Here is a 14180-nt window from a genome sequence, read left to right as displayed (position 1 = left end):
CTAATTATGAACATATAAACTAATAAGCAGAAATTATATCTCATAACTTATGTAAATTATAAAAGGGGACTAAATCCTATTCGACAATCGGGTTCCTTTCTTCAAAGGCCTTACTTGATTAAACATTATGGTTGTGAATTTGGAACTTAAACCATTGTGATGCTATTGGCTCTGTGTGAAGCTCTTCTCAATATAATAAACACAAGTGTTTATAATGTAGCTATAATATTTTAAACAATCCGCAGTGCATTATATACAGATGAAATTCTGTAGTGTTTCTGTCTGCCTTAAAAGTGTGTTGAGTGTGTCTATTTTCAGCTTTCTGGAAGATGATCCCAGTCTCAGTATAACTCAATTGCTTCTGCGTGTACATATTCTCATACACTCAAAGTCAGACCAAATGCATCTACATATTTGGACTCAGCTTTGAGTACTCCAATTCCCCTTTTCTTCAAAATGAATTCCACACCTATACTGTTCTCATTCATAATTGGCTAATTAGCCTCAAGTAAATAAAGCATTACAGAGAATGGAGATCTAGTCTAGTAGATGGGCCAAACATCTGACAGCATAGTTCACTTTCTGTTAATTATTTTGCACTAATCTGTTATTGTGTTGTTAAAGGCCAACTGTAAACCTCTTACCATGGTTTAATAATCAGGGTTTAGCGTTCAGGCTAAGATTAGATATGGTTATATGATACTCAGTCTGGCTTTGAGCCTCTGGGATATTAGGCCAGTTATTATTGTTCGTCAAAATGATGCAGGGGGTGATGGGCAATGTAGATTTCATGTAGTCTAATTTTAATGTTGTGATCGAAGCAAACTACACTCTAAACAAAAGCTCTATTATGCACAAGATTTATGATTTTGGGGTATTTGATATATGATTTCTAAAGTTCATTTGAGAAATTTAAGGCTCATGAATTATTTTTTTAAGGCACATGAATTATTTGAATGTATATTTTTAATGTGTTTGCTGTAGCTTGGTACTATAGTTAAACAAGAAATTTAATTTACACTTTTTAACAAAACATTACTGACTGATAAGTAATTTTCAAATCATTAGTAATTAGGTATTTTTCAAATTCTTGCTTATGCTATCAAGACTATGACAATTAATTCTTGCAATTTCGACAAAACCAAGAGATGGTTATTCATCTATGCTAGCCAGCTAGATAATGTTATCTAGCAGAAGCCAACATCACAACCAAATGTCACAGAAAACCAGTTTGCAAAGCATAAAAATGTATGTGCATGATCAAAACTTAACAAGTTTCCTCAACTAAATCATAAAGTTAGTATTATATATTTTGATACTGGTGTTTTAATATGACTAACCAGACCTCTTTTTTGAAATTTCTAGTATGGCACGCGTGAGGGAATTTAAAGGGACGTACTGCTTCCTGGTGCTGTACCTGGTCTGCTTTGTGTGGTGCGAGTTCTCTGTGGTTCTGCTGCGGAACTCCACCACCATTGGCCTGTTTCCTCTTCCTGTTCACCTTACCTGTCTTGGCTATGGGTCTGATAGCGATGCTGCTGATTCAGATGGTTAAGTGGTTCCTGGAATTGGAGCTGACTAAAATGCTGGTGATGTTGGCAGTGTGCGCCGTCCCTGTTGATCCTGCGGCTTTGGACTCGATTCAGCCTTTCCATTCTTAATGTCTTCCGTTCCATAACCCACAGAGGTCCGGTGAAACTGATCCTCCTGTGCATCACTACAGTGATTTTACTCTGCGGTGTCTATGTCTGTAATGCTGAAGGTCTGAAGGTTTATAACTCCACACTCACCTGGCAGGAATATGGTACACTGTGCAGCCCACGTGCCTGGCAGGATCGCGGTATGGCTCAAACACAGCTCTTTTGCAGCCATCTGGAAGGCCATCGTGTCACCTGGACAGGAATATTCTGTTGTGTTCGCGTAGCTGAGAAGGAAAATGGAGCTCAGTCTGTTATAAACTTGCTACCGGTGTTTATGGGAGACTGGTTGCGGTGTCTCTACGGTGAGGTTTATCCAAAGTGTGAACCGCAGAATAATATGTCTCCAGTTGTGAATGGCACAGGAGTCGTGCCTGTCAACGCCACAATGCTGTTCCTCCAGCAGGAAGAGGAGGAGCTCTGTCGGATAAAGGCCTTTGCTAAACACAAATGCCATGTTAAATGCTTCGACAGTTACCGCTTTGAGGTGACGGTCGGCATGCCGGTGGATGGGGTCATGCAACTTGACGATCCGGCAGGTGACATCCTCCTAATGGCGAGTCACGAGTTTAGACAGGTGCTGCTGAACCTTGATCCAGGCAGCATGGCAGAGTTCAGCACAAAGTTGGAAGGGAAATTGGGTACCAAACTACCCGCATTTGAACTGAAAGCCATACACTGTCTGGACTGCAGCTCACCATTGGGGCCTGAGGGACGACAGGTTAAGATTGAACGGAACTGGAGGAAAACCATGCTTAAAGCCATTCAATTTGCATTTGACTTCTTCTTTGCTCCCTTTCTCTGTGCTAGGATCAATGTGTAAGGAAGAAAGATCACAGATATAGAAATCTAAATTACAGTTGAAGAGTTTTTTCTTATTCAACAAAAGGGATGAATTTGAAAGAGCTGTCAAAATCCAAACAGTTTAAAATGAATAAATACATAATTTTTATGTTATATTAGAAATCATGTATTTTTGTTGTGGAAAATGATGGAAATGTATGTTTGATCATGTATTAAATTAGGCGGATTCTTTTCTGCAGCTATTATAAAATTGTTAATGCTTTGATATTTGTGCACTCAAATATGAGTATTCTTAGAATCACGGAGTTACATTATTGCTCAAAAGTTTGGAACATATTTTTTTATGTTTTTTAAAAAAAAGTCTCCAATGCTCACCTATGCTGCATTTGTTAGATTAAAAAATAGAGTATAAACAGTTATATTGTCAAATATGATTACAATTTACAATAACTATTTTCTATTTCAGTATATTATAAATCATTTTAAACCTTATTCCTGTGATGGCAAAAGATTTTCAGCATCATTACTCCAGTCTTCAGTCACATGATCCTTCAGAAATCAGTCCAATATGCTGATTTGATGGTCAGTTATTATCACGTGACACTGAAGAATGGAATTATGGCTCCTGAAAATTCAGCTTCACAGGAATAAATTGTCTTCAAATATATTAAAATAAAAACTGTTATTTTAAATTGTAATAATATTTCTTAATATTGTTTTTTTTTTCTGTATTTTTGACCAAATAAATGCAGCCTTGGTAAATGCTTTTACAGCAGCATAAAAAAACCCTAATTATTTTAAACTTTTGACCGGTTCATGAGACTTCTATTTTAATGTACATTATAAAATGCTAAAAGTGAATGTAAACTGTCTGTAAAGAAATAGGTATTCCAAAATTAATTTCTGTCATCATTTACAAATGTTACAAATTAATAATTTAGGTATTATCAATTGAGTGTTTTTCAATTGCTCTCATTCCATAGTTTAACCATGTTTTTTTTTTAGCAAGCTTTGCTCAAATTAACATTCTCTGCTTTTACAAACAGGAGAAAATTACGCACGAAAAAGCATTAAGATGTGACCCAACAACCAAAGACATCTATCTCGCATGTTTACACACAAAAATGATTAAAAAGCAGCACAGTGAAAAAAAAGGTGCTCTGTGTGAACCGGCCCTTTTTGTCCTGTGCCCAAGATTGTTAGGGTTTCATTTCACATTTTTAGTTAAGTGATATGCAGCATCTTCCTTGCTTTTTATCCTAAACCACCAGATCCCATGTAACCACCAGATCTGATCTAACACGTTTCTGACCTTCACAACTCATTTATGATTACGATCCGTGTGCAATTGATCTTTATTCACATTTTTGTTTCAAACATTTATTTATTTTTGTCATGAATAAGAAAGCATGGAATACTTGTTTAGTATTCAAAATATTTATCAAATGAAGTGTTTCTGTGAACATGAGCCTCTATCTTTTATTTGTTAGTTGAAATAACCTTTTTTTTGGCACTCTGATGATGGTCACTGTTTGTTATATGGAAAAACCATCTCTCCACACAGATGTTTTCCTGAGAGGTTTTATGACATTTGGATGTAAAACCTGTTTACAGTGTTTTTGTGAAAATGGATTAAAGTGCCTTTCACAATTATTGTCCTTCTAAGGTCTGATGCTGCATAGTTGCATGCATTTAGTTCACTATAAGCATATCAGATGTGTGTGTGTGTGTGTGTGTTAAATACCCAGAAGCAGACAGAGAGACTGAGAAACAACACTATGACAAAAAAACTGTATAATCTAAGCGGGTATACAGAGGTCATATTAATTTAATCACATTCCTCCATTTGCCTCTTTTATTTTTCCATTAAGTGTCAATAGAATATGTTTAGGCATCATAGATATACACATTAGTAACACTGGATAATGATAAACATGCGTTTTTGTGTGTATGCTTGCATGTATAGGCCTGTTTGTGTGTGCGTGTGTGTGTGAGAGAGAGTGTGTGTGTGCCCTGAAAAACTCAATCTATTATTCCCTGGGTGCATTGTGAATGTGAGAGTGTGTGTTTCACTGCATGTCTGAGAGAGGAAAGCATGAGAGAATGCATAATGGCAGAAGGCCTATCGCCATGGTAACAGGATGTAAGAGAACGAAAGAGTGAGAGAGAAAGAGGAACAGAGTGAAAAAAAGCAGTCATTGTCTCAGGGTACAAAAATGATGTGAATGAACTACAAATGTAAAAATAAGAGTGGAGGAACTGATTGTAAGAGGCACAGCCTCAGTATATGTAGAGCAAAGAGTACTAGAAAAATGGGACAGGGAAACACGTGAACAACGGAAAAGACAGAAGAAGGACAAAAATGAGAAAAGCAAGCAAGCAAGCTCGCTCGTCAGTTTGAGAGCACCCCGTTAACATCATAACACTTTAAAAATGGATTCATTAAAAACATGTGTTTGACAGTTACATTCATTCAGCCTTGTTCATATAGCAAAAACAATCACTGTCCTTTGTGTCACAGTCTACACAGACACCCAACAATTCATTACCACATCTACACCAAACAAACAGTCACTCAGAAGGTGAATGGCACCTTAAATGAAAAATAACTCACCATGTTCTTTCTACAGTGGATAGAGAGATACATGTACACCTGTGTGGTCACAGAAAACAGTGTAGAAATGATTTATCCACTGGTACATGTTGGAATGATGGTTCCAAATTCAATACAAGATAAGCTATTTGTCATGTTGCCACAAAACGCAATTTTGACACATCCTCAACTATGTTCTTGCACTTACAATGGAAGCCCAGGGAGCAAGGCATTAGCAAAGCAAGAAAAACAACAACAACAACGAATAGCCACAAAACAAGCATTAAAATGAGCCAAAACTAAAATGAGCACAAGTACAACTCAAGATATTTTTGTTCTAATTCAACTGTATTTAAAGAACCAGCATTCCTACAATTTTGTTAAATCTGAATATATGAGGAAGCCTACTTTAAAAGTGTGATTTCTAGACCTGCATGAGTCATGTAAATTAATAAAATCCTAAAACTACAACATTCATTATGATGAATATACATTGTTTTCTAGCCATGCCAAGCTCTAAAATATTGGGTATAAATTGTGAGTTAAACACGAACACCTGGAAAAGTCATGGGGTTTTTGGATATTCTTGTGGAAAATGAGGGGCCTTGGAGTCAAACATTGAGAACCACTCATATAAGCACTTTAACAAACATACAAGCTGCAAAAGTTTGCTATTAAACCCTCCGAATGTCCCACAGACTTCCACTGAAAGTACTTTTTTCTACGATTTTTTTTACAATTAAACAAATAGAAGAATGTGTCAGAATTATTGTTTGTGGTAAATCATTGATGCCAAAATATCCTTTAAATTAACCAACTGATTTCCATGTATTTCTGTACTGTTTTGTAGCCTGTCACTAAATTTTTCATCTATACTTCCTACATGACATTTCCTTTTGAGGGATCAGTATAGTAGCTACAATCATAAATAAAAAGGCAGTGCTTCACTGTGAGAGCCCAGAACTCTGCATAACCAGAAACCAGATCAGAGTTTGATCCTGAGTTCCTGACTCATGTCAGTTTCTTTGCACAGCACTACAGAAGGATTTTTTGAAAGCGTGTTAGCAGTGTGATATACCCTCATTCTTCTTTCTTTCTTTTTTTTTGAGAGACAAACCAATGCTTTTCTTACCATACAGGTGTAAATATAACCCATCATGAGGTGTAACCAGATTAAGACAGTGTTTTGATGAAGTAGTGGTTCAATCCTTCTGATAGAATACACCAGACAAGTACTGGAATTTAAACCTTCTCCAAGTGCGAGATATAGTGATTTGGTCATATAGGCAATCAAGTCTCCACAAACGGTCGATTCAATGTGAAGTAAAATGAGTGCTAGTGTAGCAGATGCATTGTGGGATAGGTTTTTGGGAAGCACGTGATAGGAAGACTGCTCAGAGCACTCTTGTTACCATGGCAACTGAGTAACCTGTCTCCATGGCAGCCTGGCACAGAGGAGTGGAGTGGTCTCATTCCTGGTCTTCAGCCCAAAGGCACCGCCCTTTATCCAAACAGCTGTCAATCACAGATCAGCGCAGTCAGGGATTGGCCGGCAACACCATCCATCACATATCAAAGCAAAAGATTGGCTGACTGTGATGGCAATCATAAATTCCATGCACCGTAGCTCATTGGCAACATTCTTGGCGGTGTAACTAACCAAACAGTTATCAGTTAAAGTCACTAGCTATACATAACTGCTCTCCTGGAACGGCTTAACTGCAAAGTTCATCTGTTTACTTTTGGGGTCTGGCAACTACGTCCATCTTCACAGGACCAATAATATTTGTTTTAAAGGATAAATTTAATGCATGTGCATGATTTGAATGCATGTTGGTGTGTGTGGCCCTGTGAAGAGCATTACTGCATTACCCCGTTACATGTCTCTTGTCACTGGTTTTCCACACTGACCCTGTCCTGAAAGATATAGAGGTTGTTAGTGGCTGCGATGGCGATGATGTTTTCAGCCGGGTGCCAAGCCATGTGCAGAATTTTTTTAGTGAAGTCCAGACTGTCCACGCCCACGTCACCCCGGCGACGCCGGCCCCCGGTGTAAACACGGCGAGTCCGCAGCACGGCGCGCGGTTTACTGTTCTCACGCCATGCCTCGAGGGTTACACCGCGACCGGTCTCACGATCAAACATCCGGAAAAAACTGTTATACGCTCCTGTCATGATTACACTTGAAGGGGGTACGGTAAGCATGATGGGTATAAACCAGAATGGGTATGCGGAGTGAAAAAGAGTTTGGAAGAGGAACAAATCAGCAAATCAATAGGATAAAAACCATAATGGAAATACGAGAGAGAAAGTAGGAAGGGAGAGAAAGAGGGTATGAGTATAAAACAGGAAATAAGCCTATATTGCATAAAATATGATTATTCAAGGCCTCAGAAATGCTTACCTGTCTGTGCTGTTCCAGACGCACTCAAACTTGTCAAAGATGCAGTCGTTTTCATACAAAGAGCAGAGTTTGCTTCTTAGGTACTCATGCACCTGACACATAAAGAAATGCTCATATATATTTATACTAAAAACAAGAATACACCCTAATTTAAATAACAGAGTTAAAAACAGTGATGCACAGCAGAATATGACTAAATATTTTGCTATAAAAATAAAGAAGATGGAAAATGGAGCACAGGGACTCAAATCAGTTAATTATTTATTGAATCTGTTCATTTACATAAATTGTCCATGAGAATCTACTTCGATCAGTGTTGGTATTGCTAAGTAAAATTACAAATATTTAACAATGTTTTTGTTAATCAAAATAAAGATGAAATAAAATCACATTTAACTATCAGATTAGAAATGTTGCCTTGGCAACTAACAGAAATAAAATAAGTTTAAGCTGAAGTGTTAAAATTGCTAAAAAATAAGACTGAAATAAAAATAAAGCTAAATACAAATATTAAAGAAATGCAATAAAAATGACAAAAGCTTATAACAAAAGTACTAAACGTTAATTAAATAAATACTATAATAGTATATAAATAACACTAACTTTCCAACACCTCACAGGAGAGGACCATTTAGGTTGAACTGATTCACTAGAATATAAGTATAAAAAGTGTCTTACTGCACAAGGGGAAAAAAATTCAAATCAGCCAGAAATAGTTTAGCCTAGCATATATGTTGTAAATATCATATGTTTATGGTATTGTTTACAAAGACCTGCAAGTTGCCCACCTGGTAGGTCTCCACTGGGCCCTTCTCCATGTTGAGGTCCCATACTTTGACAGTCAAGTAGTCTCTGGTGAGCAGATAGCGTCCACTATGGCTGAACTTAACGTCAGAAACCGACGAGACGATCTCAGAGAAGAAAGATCGATTGCCTGGGTCCTCTGGCTCCTCAAAGACTAAAAGTGGAGAAAAGATACGTCAGATGCACTTGAAAGTCTGAGTGTGCTGGGAAACCGTTTCAATGGTTTTACACTTAATGACAACAATGAAACATCTTTAACACTGTGGTCTGCTTGTCTTTTAATGCAGCTGTAAGTGTATATCTCACTACATCTGCCACAGTGCTAATTTCCCCAGCAGCTAGCACAGCTGTTCTTCTGTGTCTTCTGTTCTTATATTTTCTCTGAGTATTTTCTCTGAGTCTCTTATGCTCACTAAGGCTGCATTTATTTGATCAAAAATACAGTAAAACAGTAATATTATGAAATATCATTACAATTAAAACTGTCTTTTAAAATGTATTTTTTACCCTGTTATGGCAAAGCTGAATTTTCAGCAGACATAACTCCAGTCTTCAGTGTCACTTCAGTGATCCTTCAGAATCATTTTAATATGCTGATTTGGTGCTAAAGAATCATTTCTCATTCATATTTTGTGAACACTGTGATGCATTATTTTTCAAGATTCTTTTGATGAACAGAAAGTAAAAAAAACAACAACAACTGCATAAATATATATATCTTGTAAACTTATATAATATATGTCTTTACTGTAACTTTGGGTCAATTTATGCATCCTTGTCAAATAAAAGTATTAATCTGTTTAAAAAAAAAAAAAAAAACTTACTGACCCCAAACTTTTGAAAGGTAATGTAGGTAGTAATGCAGTCTAAGCGCTTAAAAAGCATATACTTACTTTTGGAGTGCTTGTCACAGAGTGCCGACTCTCTCATGTCACAGAGGCGTAACGTGCCTTTACTGCTGCTGTATACAAACAGGTGGCAGTGCTGTGGGTGGAACTCTGCAGCTGTTATTACCTCCGTCAGGTCCTCCATATTAGCTGGCTTAATGTCCACAATGTCTGAAAGGGGGAGGGGTCAAGGAGAATTTCTGATTTACAGCTCTGAAAGCTCTCTTCTCTGTTTGAGACTCCTAATTCTTTCATGAACTCATGCAGATGTCAAGATTTTCAGTGAATAACAGCTTAAATTTTGGTCTGTTTCTCACAAAAATATTGTATGGTATCAGAAGACTTGAAATATAGCTCATGAGTCATATTGACCACTTTTATGATATTTTTTTGGTACTTTAGTTCCCCTTTTAAGAAACAGAGATCGCATAAGGTCTAAAACTAAAAGCACATTCTGATAGTGGGGGCTTATAAACTATGTATCATCAGCTCCCTGATTGGTGTAAAGCTGTACAGTTATATGATTATCATTCTGAGCACTCACACGCACACATACATGTTCATCCACACACATCTACTCAGTAAGCACTACGCATCACATGCACACAACCTACAATTTTCCTGAAGGCAGCTATTATGTGTTTTAGAGGAGAGTGTTTCCTTGGTGAATTATTTAAATGTTTCCATAGATATTTTATTTCTAGGTCAGAGCCCTGCTCAAAAGAAGAGCAGCTGCGCAATCTGGAACACAAAACCCTCTGCCTTCAGTCCAGTCACAAGAACACAAAGAAACGTAAGCAACCAGTTTTATACTGCATGCAACGTTTATGCCTCTGTCCCAATTATTTGATTTTATATAAGCCAGTTTAAAGAGTCACGATGGTTGCATTTTATCTTATATTTTGTCTGTGAGTGAATAGGCAGAAGGATAGACATAAAGGATACTGAAGCTTCGATCTGTGATATCCAGGTGCCACATGTTGATCCTGAGATCATCAGCAGACAGATATGTCTCGCCATCGCTATTGACTGAGATGGAGTTGACGTGGTAGGTGTGGCCGTTGGCAAAGATTCTCCTCGGCCGCACCTCAACCATCAGGTCAGTGGGCTTCAGGACCGGCACCTTGAAGGAAATGACATTTTTGCATCAGAAGTCTTCTTTTATTTTAGATCACCTACTCAAAATTAGGGTAACAATCTAAACAATCTAAAATTTTAAAAACAGTGCATATTGGTTTCATTAATTCATTTAATTTCTGTTTAAAGTTATTTATTTTTAGGTTATCGTATTATCACAGCGTGATCAGGACCCTGATCACATCTCATATTACCCTAAAAAAATTATATTTTGAGATAATGACCAACTAATTGTAAATTATCTGGCTTATTACACCACTACTTACCAAAAAAACAAAAAACAAAACTGGACTTGAAATATTGATTTGAGCTATCATCGAGCATGTGCGAAGAAATAACCCAGGGAGTTATATGAGAACCTAGCACAGATACTTTATGCAGGAAATAGATACTGCAAGCAGGTTGATAATGTCAGCTGTCAAATATACAATTTAGCAGCCATTATACAAAAATATTTAACCACAGAATGCATTGATTGACCAATCAGAAATGTATTCCAGAGAGTTGTGTATGTTCATTTTTTTAGAGCATGACAAAATCAGTGACTAAAACAAATGATAAATAACTAAATAAATCAAACCCTCCATCTGCACTGGATTGAATATGCCAGGTGTGAAAATACCCGTAATGAGGTCACGGTGGAGATGTCCTTTATTCGCCCTTCTTCGTCCTTCAGATTGTAGCCCTCTGGCCGCTTGTCTCTCTCGCTCACCTTCCATAACTTTATAGTTTTATCTGTTGGAACATGTCTGAGAAATTACCAGCTATTCATGCTAAAACATCAATACATATTTCTGTGGCTTTGAAAGGCATATTTAATGCAAGTGGTCTTGATAAGCATTGTTCATGCTTATGTTACTATTAAAAATGTCTTATGATTCATTGGTACTTACAGATAGTAGCAATGTGAAATGCAATTCAGCCCAACTATTTCAACTATTTTATTTCTTGCACAAAATAAATACAATGCCTTTTAATATTCGGCCTAAAATGATGACCCTCTTGTAATGAATGGCTCATCGTGTAATTAGGAGGATTACATTGACAAATATGAGGCTAGTTTAACTCCTGATGGACAGGAAGTGGTGTGATTACCGTTGGTAGAGAGGAGAAAGTGGGCAGCGTTTTGATGTGGCAGCCAGCGAATCTTATTGATCTTCTCCTCAATTTCCAAACTCTTCAGATAGTCAAAGTCCGGTTCGTGACTCTGGAACGTGCTGTAGACATTATACTCACCCGATTCTCCCAGCTCCTCAGATTCACCTTTAGACTGCAGTAAGAAAGAAGACCCAAGTACATATACAATGCATATGCTTATGTACATAAATTCATGTTTAAAACATTGCTGAATATATATCATAATATTACTTTCATAAAAAATACCTTCTAGCAAATTAAAATTTGGTTTATGCAATCTATATGATATTTAAATAAGACATTCCCTTTTTAAGTTAACTCTGTTGTTGTTTGTCATTCTAAGCATATTATTGCTAGTATTGCTTGTTTAAATGTCCTTTAAAAGAGCAAATAAACAGAGGGTCTGATCTTTAAGTGGGTGAACCCACTTTAAGTGTGAGTTATCACATAAAAACAATGTGTTTTGTTCAGTATCTAGGTTAAAATCTGGGTTAATACATAGAAAATTCACTGGTTCAAAGAAGGCCTGGTCTGTGAACCAGATTGCTCTATATCAAAGTCAATATCTGATACTATGTCTTTAAGAAGTATTTTAAACCAGATCCATTTCAATTCTGTCATAAGGCTCTTTGGGCAATGGAAATTAAAATCACCTCATGCATATTCAGCACCCTATGCTACAGAGCTACAAAATGCATGTTAAAAGTGTATGTAATATTTTTGGCAGCACAGCATTTTTTAATCATTATGACCTTTGCTCTTCCCCTCCCATAAAGTCAAACTGCTCACCATATATTCACTCCCCTACTTAAAAACACTGCTTTATTCCCCAATTATCAATCCCCCACTGCAGTGCTCTGCTCACAATTTGACCTACCTCTGTCTCTCTCTGGAAGATGACCACTCGCCCCCCTTTATCCCCTGTGGCCAGCAGATCCCCCGTCTGGTTAAACTCCACTGTAGAAATGACATCAGCTACAAAGAAATAGAGGTTTGTGTTAATTTATCAGTGAAAAAAAATTACCTGGCTCACAACGCCCAATAATTGAATGAAAACAGTCTCACTAATGTATGCTGTAACCCAATAATAGGTGTGTGGTGGGACCAAAGTCTGAGTCAGCTGAATTAGAAGACCTTACCACCCAGCTGCTGAGATGAAGGTTATTTTCAGGACTTCAGAGAGGTGAACAGGATCAAATTACGGTTGAGTACGTGAGTGTGTATAATGGGAAGGGACGTGCTTTTTATTCAAATGCATTAAATGTAAGACTGTCTTGGTTCTGTTTGCACATGCATTATTCTGGCTGGCTCACAACGCCCAATAATTGAATGAAAACAGTCTCACTAATGTATGCTGTAACCCAATAATAGGTGTGTGGTGGGACCAAAGTCTGAGTCAGCTGAATTAGAAGACCTTACAGCCCAGCTGCTGAGATGAAGGTTATTTTCAGGACTTCAGAGAGGTGAACAGGATCAAATTACGGTTGAGTACGTGAGTGTGTATAATGGGAAGGGACGTGCTTTTCTCTTCTAAGCAAAGAGGGAGTGTTCATGCAGGTGTGTGCACATACCTTCTGTGACATAGTCTCGGAGGAAGCTGTGATTGATTTTGGGGCTCTCGCTGTCCTCACCCATCGGAAGCGGCGGAGTGCGTAAGCGCGCCCGTCCGGAGCAGAGCCGTCCAATCCGTGCTGTCCCACCCCCCCGGTGCTTTGCCCATGCTGCTGCGGCCTAGCAGAGTGGCCTGCCGCACGGCATCCTGGGATACGGTCCGGCTTTGTCAGGAGGACGATGAGTGCCGAGGACAGGGAAAAGGGAGGAAAAAACGGGATGAATAAACCACAGTTCAGTCAGCTGAAAAAAGCACCTTCTCATACGCACACATGCTCGAGCGCATGTCCTGACGCTCAGCCAACACTGCCTGGCAACAAGAAACGCAGAGGGGAAAAAAAAGAGGATCTAGGTGTGTGAGTGATCTGTAGATCCGTCGTGCTGCAGTAAGTCCTTTTCCAGGCGTGAGTGCGGTAGTCCTTGAAGGAGAGCAGAGGAGAGCTGAGGAGAGAGAGACAGGCTGTCTTTCACAGGAGGGATGAGGAAGAAGAGGAGAGGCCTGGTCGTACCTCACAGTACATAAAATGAAAGTAAATTAATTAAGCAATTAAGGTCTCTCTTTTTAGAATGGTGGTTTTCGTTTAATGAGCAAAATAAGGTTTTGCCTCACACGGAAAACCCCGATTAAGCAGATTCAATTTCACCCGCGAAATTTCGCCAAGCAGTTGTAAATATGACAATACCTTTAAGGTTATAAAAAAAAGTACAGGGTCTTCAAAATTCGCATTTGAGAGGCATGAGGCGTTGTAATTTATGATGCGGTAGTATTATGAACCTAAAACTTGTTGTAATCAGTCTTTATTTTTGCAATTTTATTTGGTGCCACTACTGGCACACACAAAAAACGTTTAAAAGCAGTACAAATCTGTTATAAAACCGTATAGTGAACGCTTTTCAAAAGTTAATGTACTATAATGTACATTCTTACCACTTATACTTATGAAGGCCGATGAATCGCATGCAAAATTCAACTTCATCTGTACAGCTGACAGAAAATGAGTCATGTCTTTCAGGTCAGGTATGCCTCCCGTTTTTAAGAAGACCAGTAGAGGGCGCTAATATCAAATATAAACTTATAAAGAGATGTTTAGGCAGGACTGTTGCAG

The 14180-nt window shown here is 38.0% G+C and overlaps 1 protein-coding gene and 1 pseudogene across 2 annotated transcripts; one reads left to right on the top strand and one right to left on the bottom strand.

Annotated features, from left to right (window-relative positions):
• LOC107562960 (wolframin-like) overlaps positions 1 to 2520 on the top strand; it is a 22524-nt pseudogene extending 20004 nt beyond the window's left edge.
• A 1683-nt stretch (positions 2521 to 4203) lies between these two features.
• On the bottom strand, positions 4204 to 13584 carry ppp2r2ca (protein phosphatase 2, regulatory subunit B, gamma a). Of its 2 annotated transcripts, none has more exons than XM_016247751.1 (9): positions 13035 to 13584; positions 12341 to 12438; positions 11422 to 11596; positions 10949 to 11061; positions 10135 to 10312; positions 9196 to 9360; positions 8287 to 8456; positions 7499 to 7590; positions 4204 to 7276 (listed from the first exon to the last, which is right to left on the bottom strand). In XM_016247751.1, the coding sequence occupies exons 1-9, from the start codon at positions 13096 to 13098 to the stop codon at positions 6985 to 6987; spliced, it is 1347 nt and encodes a 448-aa protein (XP_016103237.1). In that variant the 5' UTR covers positions 13099 to 13584; the 3' UTR covers positions 4204 to 6984. The 2 variants fall into 2 exon arrangements, with proteins under 2 accessions (XP_016103237.1, XP_016103238.1); XM_016247752.1 differs by lacking the exon at positions 4204 to 7276 and adding an exon at positions 8102 to 8147 and having other exon boundaries at positions 7532 to 7590.
• Positions 13585 to 14180: the final 596 nt, after the last annotated feature.

Source organism: Sinocyclocheilus grahami, unplaced genomic scaffold, assembly GCF_001515645.1.
Source record: "Sinocyclocheilus grahami isolate Dianchi unplaced genomic scaffold, SAMN03320097.WGS_v1.1 scaffold852.1, whole genome shotgun sequence".
In the NCBI taxonomy this organism is placed as follows: Eukaryota; Metazoa; Chordata; class Actinopteri; order Cypriniformes; family Cyprinidae; genus Sinocyclocheilus; species Sinocyclocheilus grahami.
This window is presented reverse-complemented; position numbering and strand designations above follow the sequence as displayed.